At 43.1% G+C, this 15,185-nt stretch overlaps 1 protein-coding gene across 3 annotated transcripts in view; it reads right to left on the reverse strand.

Moving 5' to 3' along the window:
- Window positions 1–15,185, reverse strand: part of SOBP (sine oculis binding protein homolog) — a 298,320-nt gene that overhangs the window by 80,195 nt on the left and 202,940 nt on the right. For all 3 annotated transcript variants that reach the window (XM_077289616.1, XM_077289617.1, XM_077289615.1), the window contains one exon: window positions 14,436–14,531. In XM_077289616.1, the coding sequence (XP_077145731.1) occupies window positions 14,436–14,531 (96 nt within the window). The remainder of the gene's footprint in view (window positions 1–14,435; window positions 14,532–15,185) is intronic.

Genomic DNA, 15,185 nt, shown 5'->3' on the forward strand with positions numbered 1-15,185 from the left:
GATGAGATGTACTAATTCACACCGAGAAATCTCATCAATAATACAATCATTTCAGTTATCACTATGAGTCTTGGCAGATATTCAATGTTCCCACTTTACACAGTATGACATCCGTACAGATAAAAAACAACATCTTTATCAAACACCATGAAAAAGAAACATTTGCTAGCAGCTAATAGGCAATTTCAGTTTATTCTGTGAAATAGATTGTCTAATATACTGGAAAACATAAATCAACATCTCGAACTTAGTATCTGCCATATGAAAGTAAATATCCATTTACTCCTAAAAAAAAGAACATAATAGCCTGAAACTGGCGGAGCATCTCTGACCAGCGCAAAATAATCGAATGTGAATACATTAGCTGTTCAGGCGTGCTGTAAATCATGTCTTGGCAAACGGCTTGAAAATATTGCAGATAAACAGCCAATTAGGCAATCCATTCAGAGAAGTCCTTGCAATCACTAACCGTGTGCCAGATAGATACTACTATAGATTGGCCCCGGGCCAGGCTCTGGTTTTGGCATCGTGAGCACAAGAGGAAGGTATACACAAAGCCATGAGATATTATCCTTACAGATATATTTTTCTTACATTTTTCAGTTAAAATTGTTATCTATATACAGTATATAATCGTCTAAGGGGCACTTCCGTCTGTTTGTCTGTCTGTCACGGAAATCCCACGTTGCTGATTGGCCGCGACCAACCAGCGATGGGCACAGTCCGGCCGCGAATTCACCCCTTCTTACTCTGTCAGTGCCCCCTCCATACTCCCCTCCAGTCAGCGCTCACACAGGGTTAATGGCTGTGCTATGCAGTCCGTTAACGCTGCTATTAACCCTGTGTGACCAACTTTTTACTATTGATGCTGTCTATGCAACATCAATAGTAAAAAGATCTAATGTTAAAAATAATTACAAAAATAAAAAATCATTATATACTCACCTTCCGGCGCCTTTCCCGCTCCTCCATACATTGCGGTCTCGAGAGATAATGACGTAGCGGTCTCGTGAGACCGCAATGCATTCTTGGGACCAGAGCGTCGCGAGGAGCATCGCTAAACGCCTCGCCTGGATCCGGGGGCCGCCTGAAGGTGACTATATAACAATTTTTTATTTTAATTTTTTTTAACAGGGATATGGTGCCCACATTGCTATATACTACGTGGGCTGTGTTATATACTACATGGGCTGTGTTATATACTGAGTGGGCTGTGTTATATACTACCTCTCTATGCTATATACTACGTGGGCTGTGCTATATACTACATCGCTGTGCTATATACTACGTGGGCTGTGTTATATACTGCATAAGCTGTGTTATATACTGCATCTCTGTGCTATATACTACGTGGGCTGTGCAATATATTACGTGGCTGGGCAATATACTACGTGGCTGTGTTATATACTGCTTGAGCTGTGCTATATACTATGTGAACTGTGCTATATACTACGTGAGGTGTGCTATATACTACATAGCTGTGCAATATATTACATGGCTGTGTTATATACTGCATGAGCTGTGCTACATACTACGTGAGCTGTCCTATATACTACGTGGCTGTGTTATATACTACGTAGGCTGTGCTATATACTATGTAGCTGTGCAATATACATGGCTGGGCAATATACTACGTGGATGTGCTATATACTATGTGGCTGTGGTATATACTACATGGCCTGTGTTATATACTACGTGGCCTGTGTTATATACTACGTGGACTGTGCTATATACTGCGTGGGCAGTGTTATACACTCCGTGGGCTGTGCTACATACTACGTGGGCTGTTATACACTGCGTGGGCTGTGTTATATACTACGTGGGTTGTGCTATATACCACGTTGGCTGTGTTATATACTACTTGGGCTGTGCTATATACTATGTGGCTGTGCTATATGCTACGTGGCTGTGCTATATGCTACGTGGCTGTGTTATATGCTACGTGGCTGTGCTATATGCTATGTGGGCTGTGCTATATGCCACATGGGCTGTGTTATATACTACGTGGGTTGTGCTATATACCACATGGGCTGTGTTATATACTACTTGGGCTGTGCTATAGACTACGTGGCCTGTGCTATATGCTATGTGGCTATGCCATATGCTACGTGGGCTGTGTTATATGCTACTTGGCTGTGGTATATTTCTCTGCTGTATCTGTGCATCATGAATCATGGTATGTGTTAAAGAGGGGGGCCCACTGAGACTCTTTTGCCCGGGGCCCTCAAAAACCTGGAGCTGGCCCTGGCTTCACTGATTGGTCACGCCAGGCCGGCCACGAACAATCAGTGACAGGCGCAGTCCGGCTGCGAATTGGCGCAGAACTTGAACCACGCTTTGCTAATTGGACGCGCCCGGCCAGCCGAATCCTGTGTATAAATTGCATTATTCTGAAAACTTCATAAATAAACTACATGAATATTCTAGAACTAGGTGTTTCCAGCCAGCTAACGCTCGGCACGCTCATTGCTATCTAATTAACGCTGCTGGTGATTAAACTAAAGTAAATAATGACAACATTCAATAGCGCTTACGCAGGTGGTAAATTAACATGTGGTAATGTGTGGAGATGGAGTCTTGTGTGGTAATGTGTGGGGACGGAGCCTTGTGTGGTAATGTGTGTGGATGGAGCCTCATGTGGTAATGTGGAGGGACGGAACCTCGTGTGGTAATGTGTGAGGACGGAGCCTCGTGTGGTAATGTGTGGGGACGGAGCCTCGTGTGGTAATGTGGGGGGACGGAACCTCGTGTGGTAATGTGTAGGGACGGAGGCTCGTGTGGTAATGTGTGGGGACGGAGCCTCGTGTGGTAATGAGGGGGCCGGATTATGTGTGGTAATGTGGTGGGGGGCGTGATTATCTGTGGTAATGTGGTGGGGGGTGGGATTACCTGTGGTAATGTGGTGGGGGGCAGGACTATCTGTGGTAATGTGGTGGGGGGCGGGATTATCTGTGGCAATGAGGTGGGGGGTGGGATTATGTGTGGTAATGTGGTGGGGGGTGGGATTATCTGTGGTAATGTGGTGGGGGGGCGGGATTATGTGTGGTGATGTGGTTGGGGGCGGAATTATGTGTGGTAATGTGGAGGGGGCGGGATTATGTGTGATGTGGTGGGGGGCGGGATTATGTGTGGTAATGGAATGGGGGGGCGGGATTATGTGTGTTGATGTGTTGGGGGTGGGATTATGTGTGGTGATGTGTTGGGGTGCGGGATTATGTGTGGTAATGTGGTGGGGGGTGGGATTGTGTGATAATGTGGTGGGGGGCGGGATTATCTGTGGTAATGTGGTGGGGGCAGGATTATGTGTGGTAATGTAGGGGGGCGGGATTATCTGTGGTAATGTGGTGGGGGCAGGATTGTGTGTGGTAATGTGGTGGGGGGGCGGGATTGTGTTTGGTAATGTGGTGGGGGCAAGATTATCTGTGGTGATGTGATGGGCGGGCGGGATTATGTGTGGTGATGTGGTGGGTGGGTGGGCGGGATTGTGTGTGGTGATGTGGTGGTGGCAGGATTGTGTGTGGTGATGTGGTGGGGGGCGGGATTGTGTGTGGTAATGTTGTGGGGGGTGGGATTGTGTGTGGTAATGTGGTGGGGGCGGGATTATCTGTGATGATGTGGTGGGGGGCGGGATTATGTGTGGTAATGTGGTGGGCGGGCGGGATTATGTGTGGTGATGTGGTGGGCGGGCGGGATTGTGTGGTGATGTGGTGGGCAGGCGGGCGGGATTATGTGTGGTGATGTGGTGGGGGGGCGGGATTGTGTGTGGTAATGTGGTGGGGGGCGGGATTGTGTGGTAATGTGGTGGGGGGCGGGATTGTGTGTGGTAATGTGGTGGGGGGCAGGATTGTGTGTGGTAATGTGGTGGGGGGTGGGATTGTGTGTGGTAATTGGGTGGGGGGTGGTATTGTGTGTGGTAATGTGGTGGGGGCGGGATTGTGTGTGGTAATGGGGTGGGGGGCGAGATTATGTGTGGTGATGTGGTGGGGGTGGAGCTACGATGCAGGGGGCGGGATTAGCGAGTAATCACGATGCCTCTTATATATATAGATACCCGATGCGTTAGAATCGGGACACCATCTAGTTCTATATAAATACTGTAGGCTTGATCCAGTATTTATTTAATGCAGTGCCGGTTTTAACACAGATGAGATTGTGAAAATAAATGGACAAATACAGAATCAGAAGCTCAAATGACATTACATAGTGACAGAATGTAATATTCCTTAAAGGGGATCTGTCAGTAGGATCAACTCACCTAAATCGTCTATATGGGCATGTAGGTCATAGGAAGCTGAATAAAGGTTCAATGTGTTAGAAGGTCAGTGCATTGCCATGTGCATGGGAATTAAGGCAAATAACAGTTTTGTTTTTTCATAGGCTAAATGATGTCATATTTTGCTTTCGATTATAACAAAAATTGAAAAATAGATGTAAATCGTTGCTGTCGATTTCTCAACAATTGTTTAATCCATTTGTATCACTTTGAAAGTAAAATGTACTACAAAAAAAGAAAATGCTAAAGTGGACAGAACTAAAATGAAAACTAGTTTAAAGCCCTGTAGTCCGACTGTGCAGTGTAGACCATCCACCTCTGTCTCTAAAGGGAAGCTGTCACCATGATAATGCAGTCCAATCTGCGGGCAGCATGATAGAGAGCAGAGGGAGCTGAGCAGACTGATGTAACTGATTGATAGTTCTGTGATAAAAAATTCAATATAGTTTATTAGTTTATATATTTAATTATATATTTCATTATAATATGAGTTTTATTTATTTAAACTGCTGCTCATTGTGAGATTTTCAATCAAGTCGGCAGTCTTAATGATTGACACTTTTCCGTGTATAAGTGTACATACAAAGGTAGCTGTCAATCATTGATTAGGACCGCCCCCTTGATTGAAAATCCCAGAAAAATAAGTTGTTCAAATAAATACTACTCAGGATATAATACAATGAATACATTTCCACAAAACCATATATTAATCTACTGAGCTTCTCCTGATCTATAACATGGTGCCTGCAGACTGAATTACATTTTCTATGTGAAAATGTCACTCTAAAGAAGTTGTCCGGCCTCACGCTCTGTGTCTGCAGACTTGTGCATCTTCATATCACGCACACGGTGACGATTCTTTGGTACCAGGACCATGTAGTCATGCAACTGTAAGTATGTGATTTATATACTTGCAGCCACATTCCTACTAGACTGTATCTGGCCTCACTCAGTACACCTGCATTGAGAGGCTGTGCCTATCTAGTTGTCACATGACCGCATGTATGCAAATCACATATGGTAATTACAATCAGGTGAATTCTGCAGTCACAAAGAATGACTAGAGACTTGTAGTCTAAGGCCGGACAACCGCTTTCGGTTATAACATTGAGTAGCCTTATGTACAGAAACTGGCGTAAAACACTTCGAACAGTCGCAGAATGTTTGACCAATGCATAGTTGCCACTTTCTACTTTTGGTGTTTTTATGTTAGTTGCAAGCAGCTCCACCAAAATGAGCGGCAGGGCTACATCCACCAGTTAAATTCAGCAAAAAAGTGTCAATGTTCCGTGATTGACTGGAGTACCATTTCTGGTCGAGGAGCACAGAGGTACATGCCAGTGACAAGATGTGCCAAATTCATTAAGTGGTGTGAATTTGGCTCCTCTTATTTTGGCATGCTCCTCATTAAGACAGGTGTATGAAATGCCACTCTTCACTAACCTACATTTTTATTTCAATTTATTTGAAGCTCATACTCATGGTTATGCTCATACATTCAAAGCTAGGGAATCTAGACTCCATTAATGTTACTTTTCATCGAGTATTGATTTGCTAGTTAGGGAATATGCGATAGTTGTCGTAATAATTTATATTAGCAAGGAGTTTGTATGTTCTCCCCGTGTTTGTGTGGGTTTCCTCCGTGTTCTCCGGTTTCCTCCCACACTCCCAAGACATACTGATAGGGAATCTAGATTGTGAGCCCCAATGGGGACAGTGATGATATAATGTCTGTACAGCGCTGTGGAATTAATGGTACTATATAAGTGAATAAAATAAATAAATAAAAGTAAAATCAGATGAACCATCCAGTGTTTTTGGAGTTTGCTGACCATCAAGTGTGTATGGGGGCATCCTAACTCATGCCCAACATCATCTGAGAAGTGTTAGGCATTTAAAATGTAAGTATTCAATCCCTGTTGTCCTTAATGGAGATAATCTGCCAATCTGGAGATAATCTCCACCCTCCAGATACAGAACACATGGGCGCATTGGCCAAAAGCATCTTGCATGTGTATGTAAGCATTGAGACTGATAGCTGTTGGCCAAAAGAGAGTTTGTCTAAGAGCCATCTGATGTCTATGATCAGCTTTAGACAGACAGTTTGAAGATGGTCACTAGTCAGAATGAACTGACTAAAGAACAAGGTAACTAAATATTTGTAGTAATGTAGGGAATGATAACTATGGCAGTCCATTTAGGGCTCATTGCACTGCCATCACTGTTTTAAATGCCAGGCATTAAAAAGTCATATTTGATACTAGAAGATGTCACCTAAAGCTACTGCTACCTCCACATGTGTAAGGTTGGCAGCTTGTCATGTACTTGTTGGTAGAAAAAAGGAAATATGTCCATTTGTTTTACTCAGGCTTCAAAAAGTGTGATCACATTTTTGGGATCACATACACAATTCATCAGTCTGCAGAAACATTTACAGCTAGTATACATAATGTCAGATATGCATTAAAGGGAATTTTTAAACTAAACATGCAGTCTGATCTACAGACAGCATGTTACAGAAGAGGAGCTGAACAGACTGATATATAGATTTGTGGGAAAGGATTCTGTATAACTGTGGTCTGTCTCTATAAGGATGTCTCTAAAAGGATAACAGCAGAAATATGCCAGAAAAATAACCCCCTGCTATAGATGACGAGAGGAGAAATGGGGATTTCCAGCACATCCATCCAGTATAAGTAAAATAACCAAAATTTATTAGGACATTTTAAAAAACAATATTAAAAAAAGAGAGAAGAACTCTCTTCTCTCTTTTTTTAATATTGTTTTTTAAAATGTCCTAATAAATTTTGGTTATTTTACTTATACTAGATGGATGTGCTGGAAATCCCCATTTCTCCTCTCGTCTACATCAGCTGTTAATCACCAGCAGGTACGGCACCCACCGGTTATATTCATTTGCAACGGTTCTTAGATGCCTGTCTCGGCGTGTCAAGCTTCAACCCTTCCTCTTCCCCCCTCCTCCCCTTCTGAATTGTCCCTGCTATAGATGCTTTATTATTATTATTGTTATGCTTCATTATTGCTATCAATCTGACAATCGATCTGCTTCATCCTCAGGTATGTCCACTGGCTGTAATATCATCACCATCACCCATCTTTCCTGATCCCTCTCACCCTGTATCCGTGTGCTATTCCTGGTATGTCCACTGGCTGCAATATCATCACCAACACCCATCTTTCCTGATCCCTCTCACCCTGTATCCGTATGCTATTCCTGGTATGTCCACTGGCTGCAATATCATCACCATCACCCATCTTTCCTGATCCCTCTCACCCTGTATCGCTGTGCTATTCCTGGTATGTCCACTGGCTGCAATATCATTACCATCACCCATCTTTCCTGATCCCTTTCACCCTGTATCCGTCTGCTATTCCTGGTATGTCCACTGGCTGCAATATCATTACCATCACCCATCTTTCCTGATCCCTTTCACCCTGTATCCGTCTGCTATTCCTGGTATGTCCACTGGCTGCAATATCATCTGTTATGGACTGGTAATTTAGGAGCGACATGCGACTAGCTCTGGGCAGGTGGTAACTATACAGACCGCAGTTCCTGATCTTAACACAACACTAGCAGTAGCCGTGGGATGTTCCTGTCACTCCCTGGACACCTCGTCACAGCCGGAGAACTAGCTACCCCTAAAGGTAGAAACAGGAAAGCTATCTTGCCTCAGAGAAAATCCCCAAAGGATAGGACAGCCCCCCACAAATATTGACTGTGAGAGGAGAAGGAAATGACATACGTAGTATGAAACAAGATTTAGCAAAGGAGGCCAATTCTAGCTAGATAGACAGTAAGGGAAGAAACACTGTGCGGTCAGTAATAAAAACTAGAAAAAGTCCACCGCAGAGATATGCAAAAATCTCCACACCTGACTAAAGGTGTGGAGGGCAAAATCTGCAGCCCAGAGCTTCCAGCTTAGATGAATAGATCCATACTGATAAGCTGGACAAATGAGCAAAACATAGAATGTGCTGAGCAATAAAGTCCACAACAAGTGGACAGCAAAAGGACAAAAGGACTTATCTTTCCTGAACTGGACAGAGTGTCAGGGAAATCCAAAAGAGCAGTGGCTCCAAGCAGGAACAATTAACAACTGGCATTGATTGAGGAATAAGGCCAGACTAAAATAGCCGAGCCAGAAAGACGATCAGTGGGAGCAGCTGCTGATGCTAAATCCAATAAGCAGCTATACCACTCAAAACCACAGGAGGGAGCCCAAGAGCAGAATTCACAAAAGTGCTACTTACAACCACCGGAGGGAGCCCAAGAGCGGAATTCACAACAATCATCACCATCACCCATCTTTCCTGATCCCTCTCACCCTGTATCCGTTTGTTATTCCTGGTATGTCCACTGGCTGTAATATCATCACCATCACCCATCTTTCCTGATGCCTCTCACCCTGTATCCATCTGCTTTTCCTGGTATGTCCACTGGTGGCAATATCGTCACCATCACCCATCTTTCCTGATCCCTCTCACCCTGTATCCGTCTGCTATTCCTGTCTCCCTGCTGCCCCTCACTCCTGATCACACCTGGCCTATTTCATGTGCACTTAGCTGCCTACAAGTGCAGCATCACAGGTCTGTCTTGACCGTCGTCTGTCTTTATAAGGATGTCTCTAAAAGGATAACAGCAGAAATATGCCAGAAATGAGCCAGAAGTGAACAGAAGGTACGACTAACCACTGTTATTAAATGTACTAAACTTCTTTCCCTCCACACTTACTCATCATGCTGACATATGCTCTAACAGTTTTGGCTCCATTACTCCTCACTCTCCTTCACTATCCCCAAACCCCAGCACCCTCTAACCAAGTAATAATCTCTCCTTCCCTCCTGCTTCCCCACCTGACCTCCTCCACTGACTTGCTCCTCAACCTCAGATCACTCCTAATAAAACACAAAACAAGCCGCCCACTCTCCTCCCACCTGCTCTGTCTCTCTCTGCTTCTCCTCACTGCTGGCGACATATCTCCCAATCATGGACCCCCACATTATTGCCCCCTTCAATCGCTCCCAACCCAACATAAACACCCAAAATCTTTCCCACCTCAAATCCATGCCCTTGACGCCCACCACCCTGCTCCCTCTCTCTGAATCACTCAGGAATGCCAGCTCCATCTGCAATAAACTCCACATGATTCACAACCTCTTTACCTCTCGTAATCTTTCCTTCCTGGGACTCACCGAAACATGGCTGACACCCTCTGACACAGCCTCTCATGCTGTGCTATGTTATGGCAGCCTCCACTTCACCCACACTCCTCGTCCTGGCAACAGACAGGGTGGAGGAGTGTGCCTTCTCCTTTTTCCCAACTGTACCTTTAACCCAATTCCACCTCTACCCTCCCTTATCCTTCCCTCTTTTGAAGTCCACTCTATCCGCATCTACTCTCCCTCTAGCCTCCAAATGGCCGTCATATACAGACCTCTGGGCCCGACCACTGCCTTTATTGACCTATTCTCCACCTGGCTTCTTCACTTTCTCTCTGCTGACATTCCCGCCATTGTCATGGGTGACTTCAACATCCCCATTGACACCCACCAATCAGCAGCCTCCAAACTCCTGTCCCTTACTTCATCTTTTGGACTTACTCAGTGTTCCTCCTCAGCCACCCACACAGACGGACACACATTAGACTTGGTGTTCACCTGTCTCTGCTCTCTATCTAACTTCACAACCTCCCCTGTCCTGCTATCTGACCACCATCTTCTCACTTTCTCATCACTGTCCTCCACACCTGTCACCCATGTCCAGCAACATGAGCACCCTCGCAGAAACCTCACACATCTAGACCCTCGCACACTCTCTGACTCTATTCAGCCACTGTCCTTCATAGCTTCACTCCACAACACAGACACTGCCACTAGTTTCTACAATGCCACTCTGGCATCAGCCATCAACTCGGTCGTCCCTGTCATGCATAGCAGAGTGCGAAGTTTCAATAGACAACCCTGGCACAATAACATCACTAAAAAGCTTTGGCAAGTATCCAGAATTGCAGAACGGCGTTGGAAGAAAACGCTTTCACAAGATGATTTCACTACACTCAAACAAGCAACACTCGCATTCAAGTCAGCTCTAACCTCTGCTAAAGAGGCATATTTCACATCCCTTGCATCTTCTTTATCCCACAACCCCAAACAGTTGTTCAACACCTTTAACTCCCTCCTCCGCCCACCACTGCCCCCTCTGACTTCCTTAATCTCTGCCGAGGACTTTGCCATGCACTTCAAAAGTAAGATAGACCAAACAAGACAACCCCTTTGTATGCCAGACCAATGCCCTAACCCCATAACTTCCCTCTCCAAAATCACTGAAGGACAGCTTGCTCATCTTTTTTCCAAATCACACCTCACCACTTGTGCTATTGAACCCATCCCATCCACCTCCTCCCAAACCTCACCACTACACTTATCCCATCCCTAACCCATCTCTTCAATCTATCACTAATTTCCGGTACCTTCCCCTCTGCTTTCAAACATGCACAAACATAATCACACCTATCCTCAAAACGCTTTCCCTTGACCTGAGCGCTATGTCCAGCTATCGCCCCATATCTTTGCTCCCATTTGCTTCCAAACTACTTGAGCAGCACGTCCATGCTGAACTTTCCTCTCATTTTGCATCTAACTCTCTCTTTGACAACCTACAATTTGGCCTCCATCCCTACCATTCCACTGAGAATGCCCTGACTAAACTTACAAATGACTTACTTACAGCCAAAGCTAACAGACAATTCTCTATACTCCTCCTTCTAGACCTGTCCTCTGCCTTCGACACAGTTGACCACTGCCTCCTACTACAGATCCTCTCTTCCTTTGGTGTCAAAGAGCTCACCCTGTCCTGGATCTCCTAATTTCTCACCAACCGCACATTTAGCGTTTCCTACTCCCATACTACCTCTTCATCTTGCCCCCTCTCTGTTGGTGTCCCTCAAGGCTCTGTCCTAGGACCCCTTCTCTTCTCAATCTATACCCTTGGCCTGTGACAACCCATAAAGTCTTATGGCTTTCAGTACTATCTATATGCCAATGACACTCAGATCTTCCTCTCTAACCCAAATGTCACCTCTCTGCTCTCCAGAATCCCAGAGTGTCTATCAGCCATATCCTCCTTCTCCTCTCACTTCCTCAAACTTAATGTGGACAAAACCGAACTAATTATCTTTCCTCCATCTTGCATAACTTCCCTACCTAATCTATCTATCACAATAAATGAATTCACACTTTCCCTTGTCCCAGTAATACGCTGCCTCGGAGTGACCCTTGACTCTGCCCTGTCCTTTAAACCGTACATCCAAGCTCTCGCCATCTCCTGTCGCCTCCAGCTCAAAAATATTATCAGAATCCGTCCTTTCCTCAACCCTCACTCTACCAAAATGCTTGTGCATGCCCTAATCATTTCCCGCCTCGACTACTGCAACATCCTCCTTTGTGGCCTACCTTCTAACACTCTCACACCCCTCCAGTCCGTCCTTAACTCTGCTGTCCGACTAATTAATCTCTCTCCGCGCTACACTCCTGCTTCCACTCTTTGCAAATCCCTTCACTGGCACCCAATTTCCCAGCGTATCCAGTTTAAACTACTAACACTGACCTACAAAGCCATTCATAATCTTTCTCCTCCGTATATTTCTGAGCTAATCTCTCAATATCTTCCCTCACATAATCTCCGGTTCTCCCAAGACTTCCTTCTCTCCTCCACTCTTATTCGCTCCTCACCCTATCGCCTCCAAGACTTCTCCCGAATATCCCCCATCATCTGGAATTCTGTGCCCCAACACGTCCGGTTATCTACCACATTTGGATCCTTCAAACGGAACCTGAAAACCGATTTCTTCAAAGAACCTTACAACCTGTAATGACCACACTACCACCTCAACATCATTGGAGCTACTGCAACCCCTGACCTACTGTCGCCTTCCCCACAATCCTGTAGTAGAATGTAAGCCCGCAAGGGCAGGGTCATCTCCCCTCTGTATCAGTCTGTCATTGTTAGTTTTGTTTACTGTAAGTGATATTTGTATTTTGATGTAACCCCTTCTCATTTACAGCACCATGGAATTAATGGTGCTATATAAATAAATAATAATAATAATAACTTGTATATTTTTCAATCACACACCTGCTTATCCTGGGTCTAGCAGTCAAGGGGGTGGCCCTAATCAGTGATTGACATCTATCTCTGATTCATACCTCCCGCTTGAATTCTCAGTGCAGAATGAACAGAAATTTCAATAAACAAAATAAAAGTTATAATTTCCCATGAACCTCAATATCAATTTGCTCAGATCCTATGACTCAGTCTGCAGATGCAAAATGACAGATTCCATAGAAAAGTCTATTACTACTATTTACTATTGTTACACTATGTGCACAATTATTAGGCAAGTGAACATTTTGACCATCATTTTTATGCAGATTTTCCAATTCCAAGCTGTATAAACTTGAAGTAGATCAGGTGATGTGTATTTGTGTAATGCGAGTGGATGTGGCCTAGGGATACAACACCCTTTATCAAGGTGTGTAGATTTATTTGGCAGCTTGTTCCCCTCAGGTAAAATGGGCCAAAAAAGAGATTTACCTCACTCTGAAAAGTAAAAACTTGTTAAGCACTCTTGACATTGCTAAGACATCAGGGTGTGATCTCAGAATCATGAAAAGTTATGTTGCCAATAGTCAACATATTCGCGAAAAATGTGCTGAGAAAAAAAGCCGCACATTAACTGTCAAAGATTTGAAAAGAAACAAATGTGAAGTGAGTAAGAAGAGCCTATTATTCACCAGTGCTGTCATTTTCCATAAGTACAAGCTGTTCGGTGCCCAGAAGAACAAGGTATTCGGTGCTCAGAGACATGGCCACGGTAAGGGAGGCTGAAACCCGACCACCAATGAACAATACACAGAAATTGAAATTTGAAGACTGGGGGAAGAATTATCTGAAGACAGATTTTTCAAAGGTTTTATGGGATGATGAGATGAGAGTAACTCTTGATGGATGGGTCGTGGCTGGGTCAGTAATAAGCACAGATCTCCACTTTCCCTCAGACACCAGCAAGGTGGAGGTGGGCTGGTATTTTTAAAGATGAAGATTGAAGATGGACTAAAAATCAATTCCCAATTCTACTACCTGTTTTTAGAAGACAGTTACTTCAAGCAGTAGTACAGGAAAAAGTCTGCATTTTTCAAGAAAACCATGATTTTTATGCAGGACAATGCTTTATTGCATGCATTGACGTACTCCACTGCTTGTCTTGCTAGTAAAAGCCTTAAAGATGAAAGAATAACCCTCACCTGACCTAAACCGTATTGAGAACTTGTGGGCACTTCTTAAACAGGAGCTTACAGTGACGAAAAACCGTACTCCTCTCTGAATAGTGTCTGAGAAACTGTGGTTGGTGCTGCCCAAAATTTTTTTCAACAACAGATTAAGAAACTGTCATACACTGTGGATGAAAGGCTTATGACTGTTAAAAAGAAAATTGCTATATTGGTCACTGATAGTTTTCTGTTTAAATGTCCGAAATGTATTTTGTAGATTTTGAGTTGTTTAATTGTTATTCTCAATTCAACAGATGAAAAAAAGGAAATTTGTCCATCTTAATTGTTTTTTCTTTTTCATTTAGTTACATGGTAATTCTGAACACTAATAGTTGCCCAATAATTCAGCACACTTAGATAAAACATTTCTTTTACTTTCTTATATGTTCAGATTTCATAACCCTTTCAATTGACTGTCAGCATTGAAGTTGTTCAATAATAAAAATGAATCATCAGAATTACAAATTGCCTAATAATTGTGCACACGGTGTATTCAGCAACATATGATGAGGATATCTAAGGATATATCTATTTCCCTAAATATAATCATATATTTCATTGCTTTTAAAATATACAGATGTATTTGCTATTTACTTTATTGATTCAAGATAATGTACAAGGTTTTCATATAATTTCTGCTAAACTTCTCTAAAATACATAATATCACAGAATGTTAAATGACAAGCTCGGCCTGCTCTTTTAGACACTGTTAGCTTGTAAAAACTGAAGCATTTACACTTTGCTAAAGTAACATTCTCGACTTGTTTAAAAATGATTATTATTATTATGATTATAACATTTTTCTTACAAGTAGTTCGCAGTTATTCTTGAAGGCAAGTCTCGGAGTTTCCTTAGCATAGTGTTGCTGGGGAAAATTTTCACCATGTCCATCTTCATCTCTAGCCTGAAGGAAAATATAATGGCCTATTTAGGGTCTTGAAACAAAAATACCTACATGCATAACAAACAAATGGCAAAAATTTAAAGAAAGCAATGAAAAATAATAAAACTGAATTGACAAATATACCTTATATAAAACACATGAATCATGCAAAAGTTGTGATAGTACTTACATACTATTAGAATAATTAAAGAAGAACAATCATGGTAGTATGGACAACATCATATGGTATATTTACAAAGATTTAAAGAAGTTGGCCCAAAAACAACATTATCACCAAATCATGATCACTGTGGGTCCAGCGATTTAGACCTTAACCAATCCTGAGAACAGCTATAGTCTACATCCTGCATGACTTACCCTTCAACCTGAGATATCACCGCATTCTGTGGATTTTACATCATTTTTTCTTCAATGTGTTTTTAAAAAATTATTTATTTGTACTTCACAGTAGTTTGCTGAAAATTTTCAGTGCAGAATCTACCAGAAAAATCTGCACTAAATCTATTAACTTAACCTTAACCACTTCCTTTGGAATTATTTTTGGCGGTTTTCAGCATCCATTATTTTGGAAGTCAAAACTGGTAGTAGGTCCAAAACAGAGATACACATATACCATATTTTTCGCTTTGTAAGACGCTCCAGATTATAAGACGC

The sequence above is a fragment of the Ranitomeya variabilis genome, chromosome 2 (assembly GCF_051348905.1).
Source record: "Ranitomeya variabilis isolate aRanVar5 chromosome 2, aRanVar5.hap1, whole genome shotgun sequence".
Classification (NCBI taxonomy): domain Eukaryota; kingdom Metazoa; phylum Chordata; class Amphibia; order Anura; family Dendrobatidae; genus Ranitomeya; species Ranitomeya variabilis.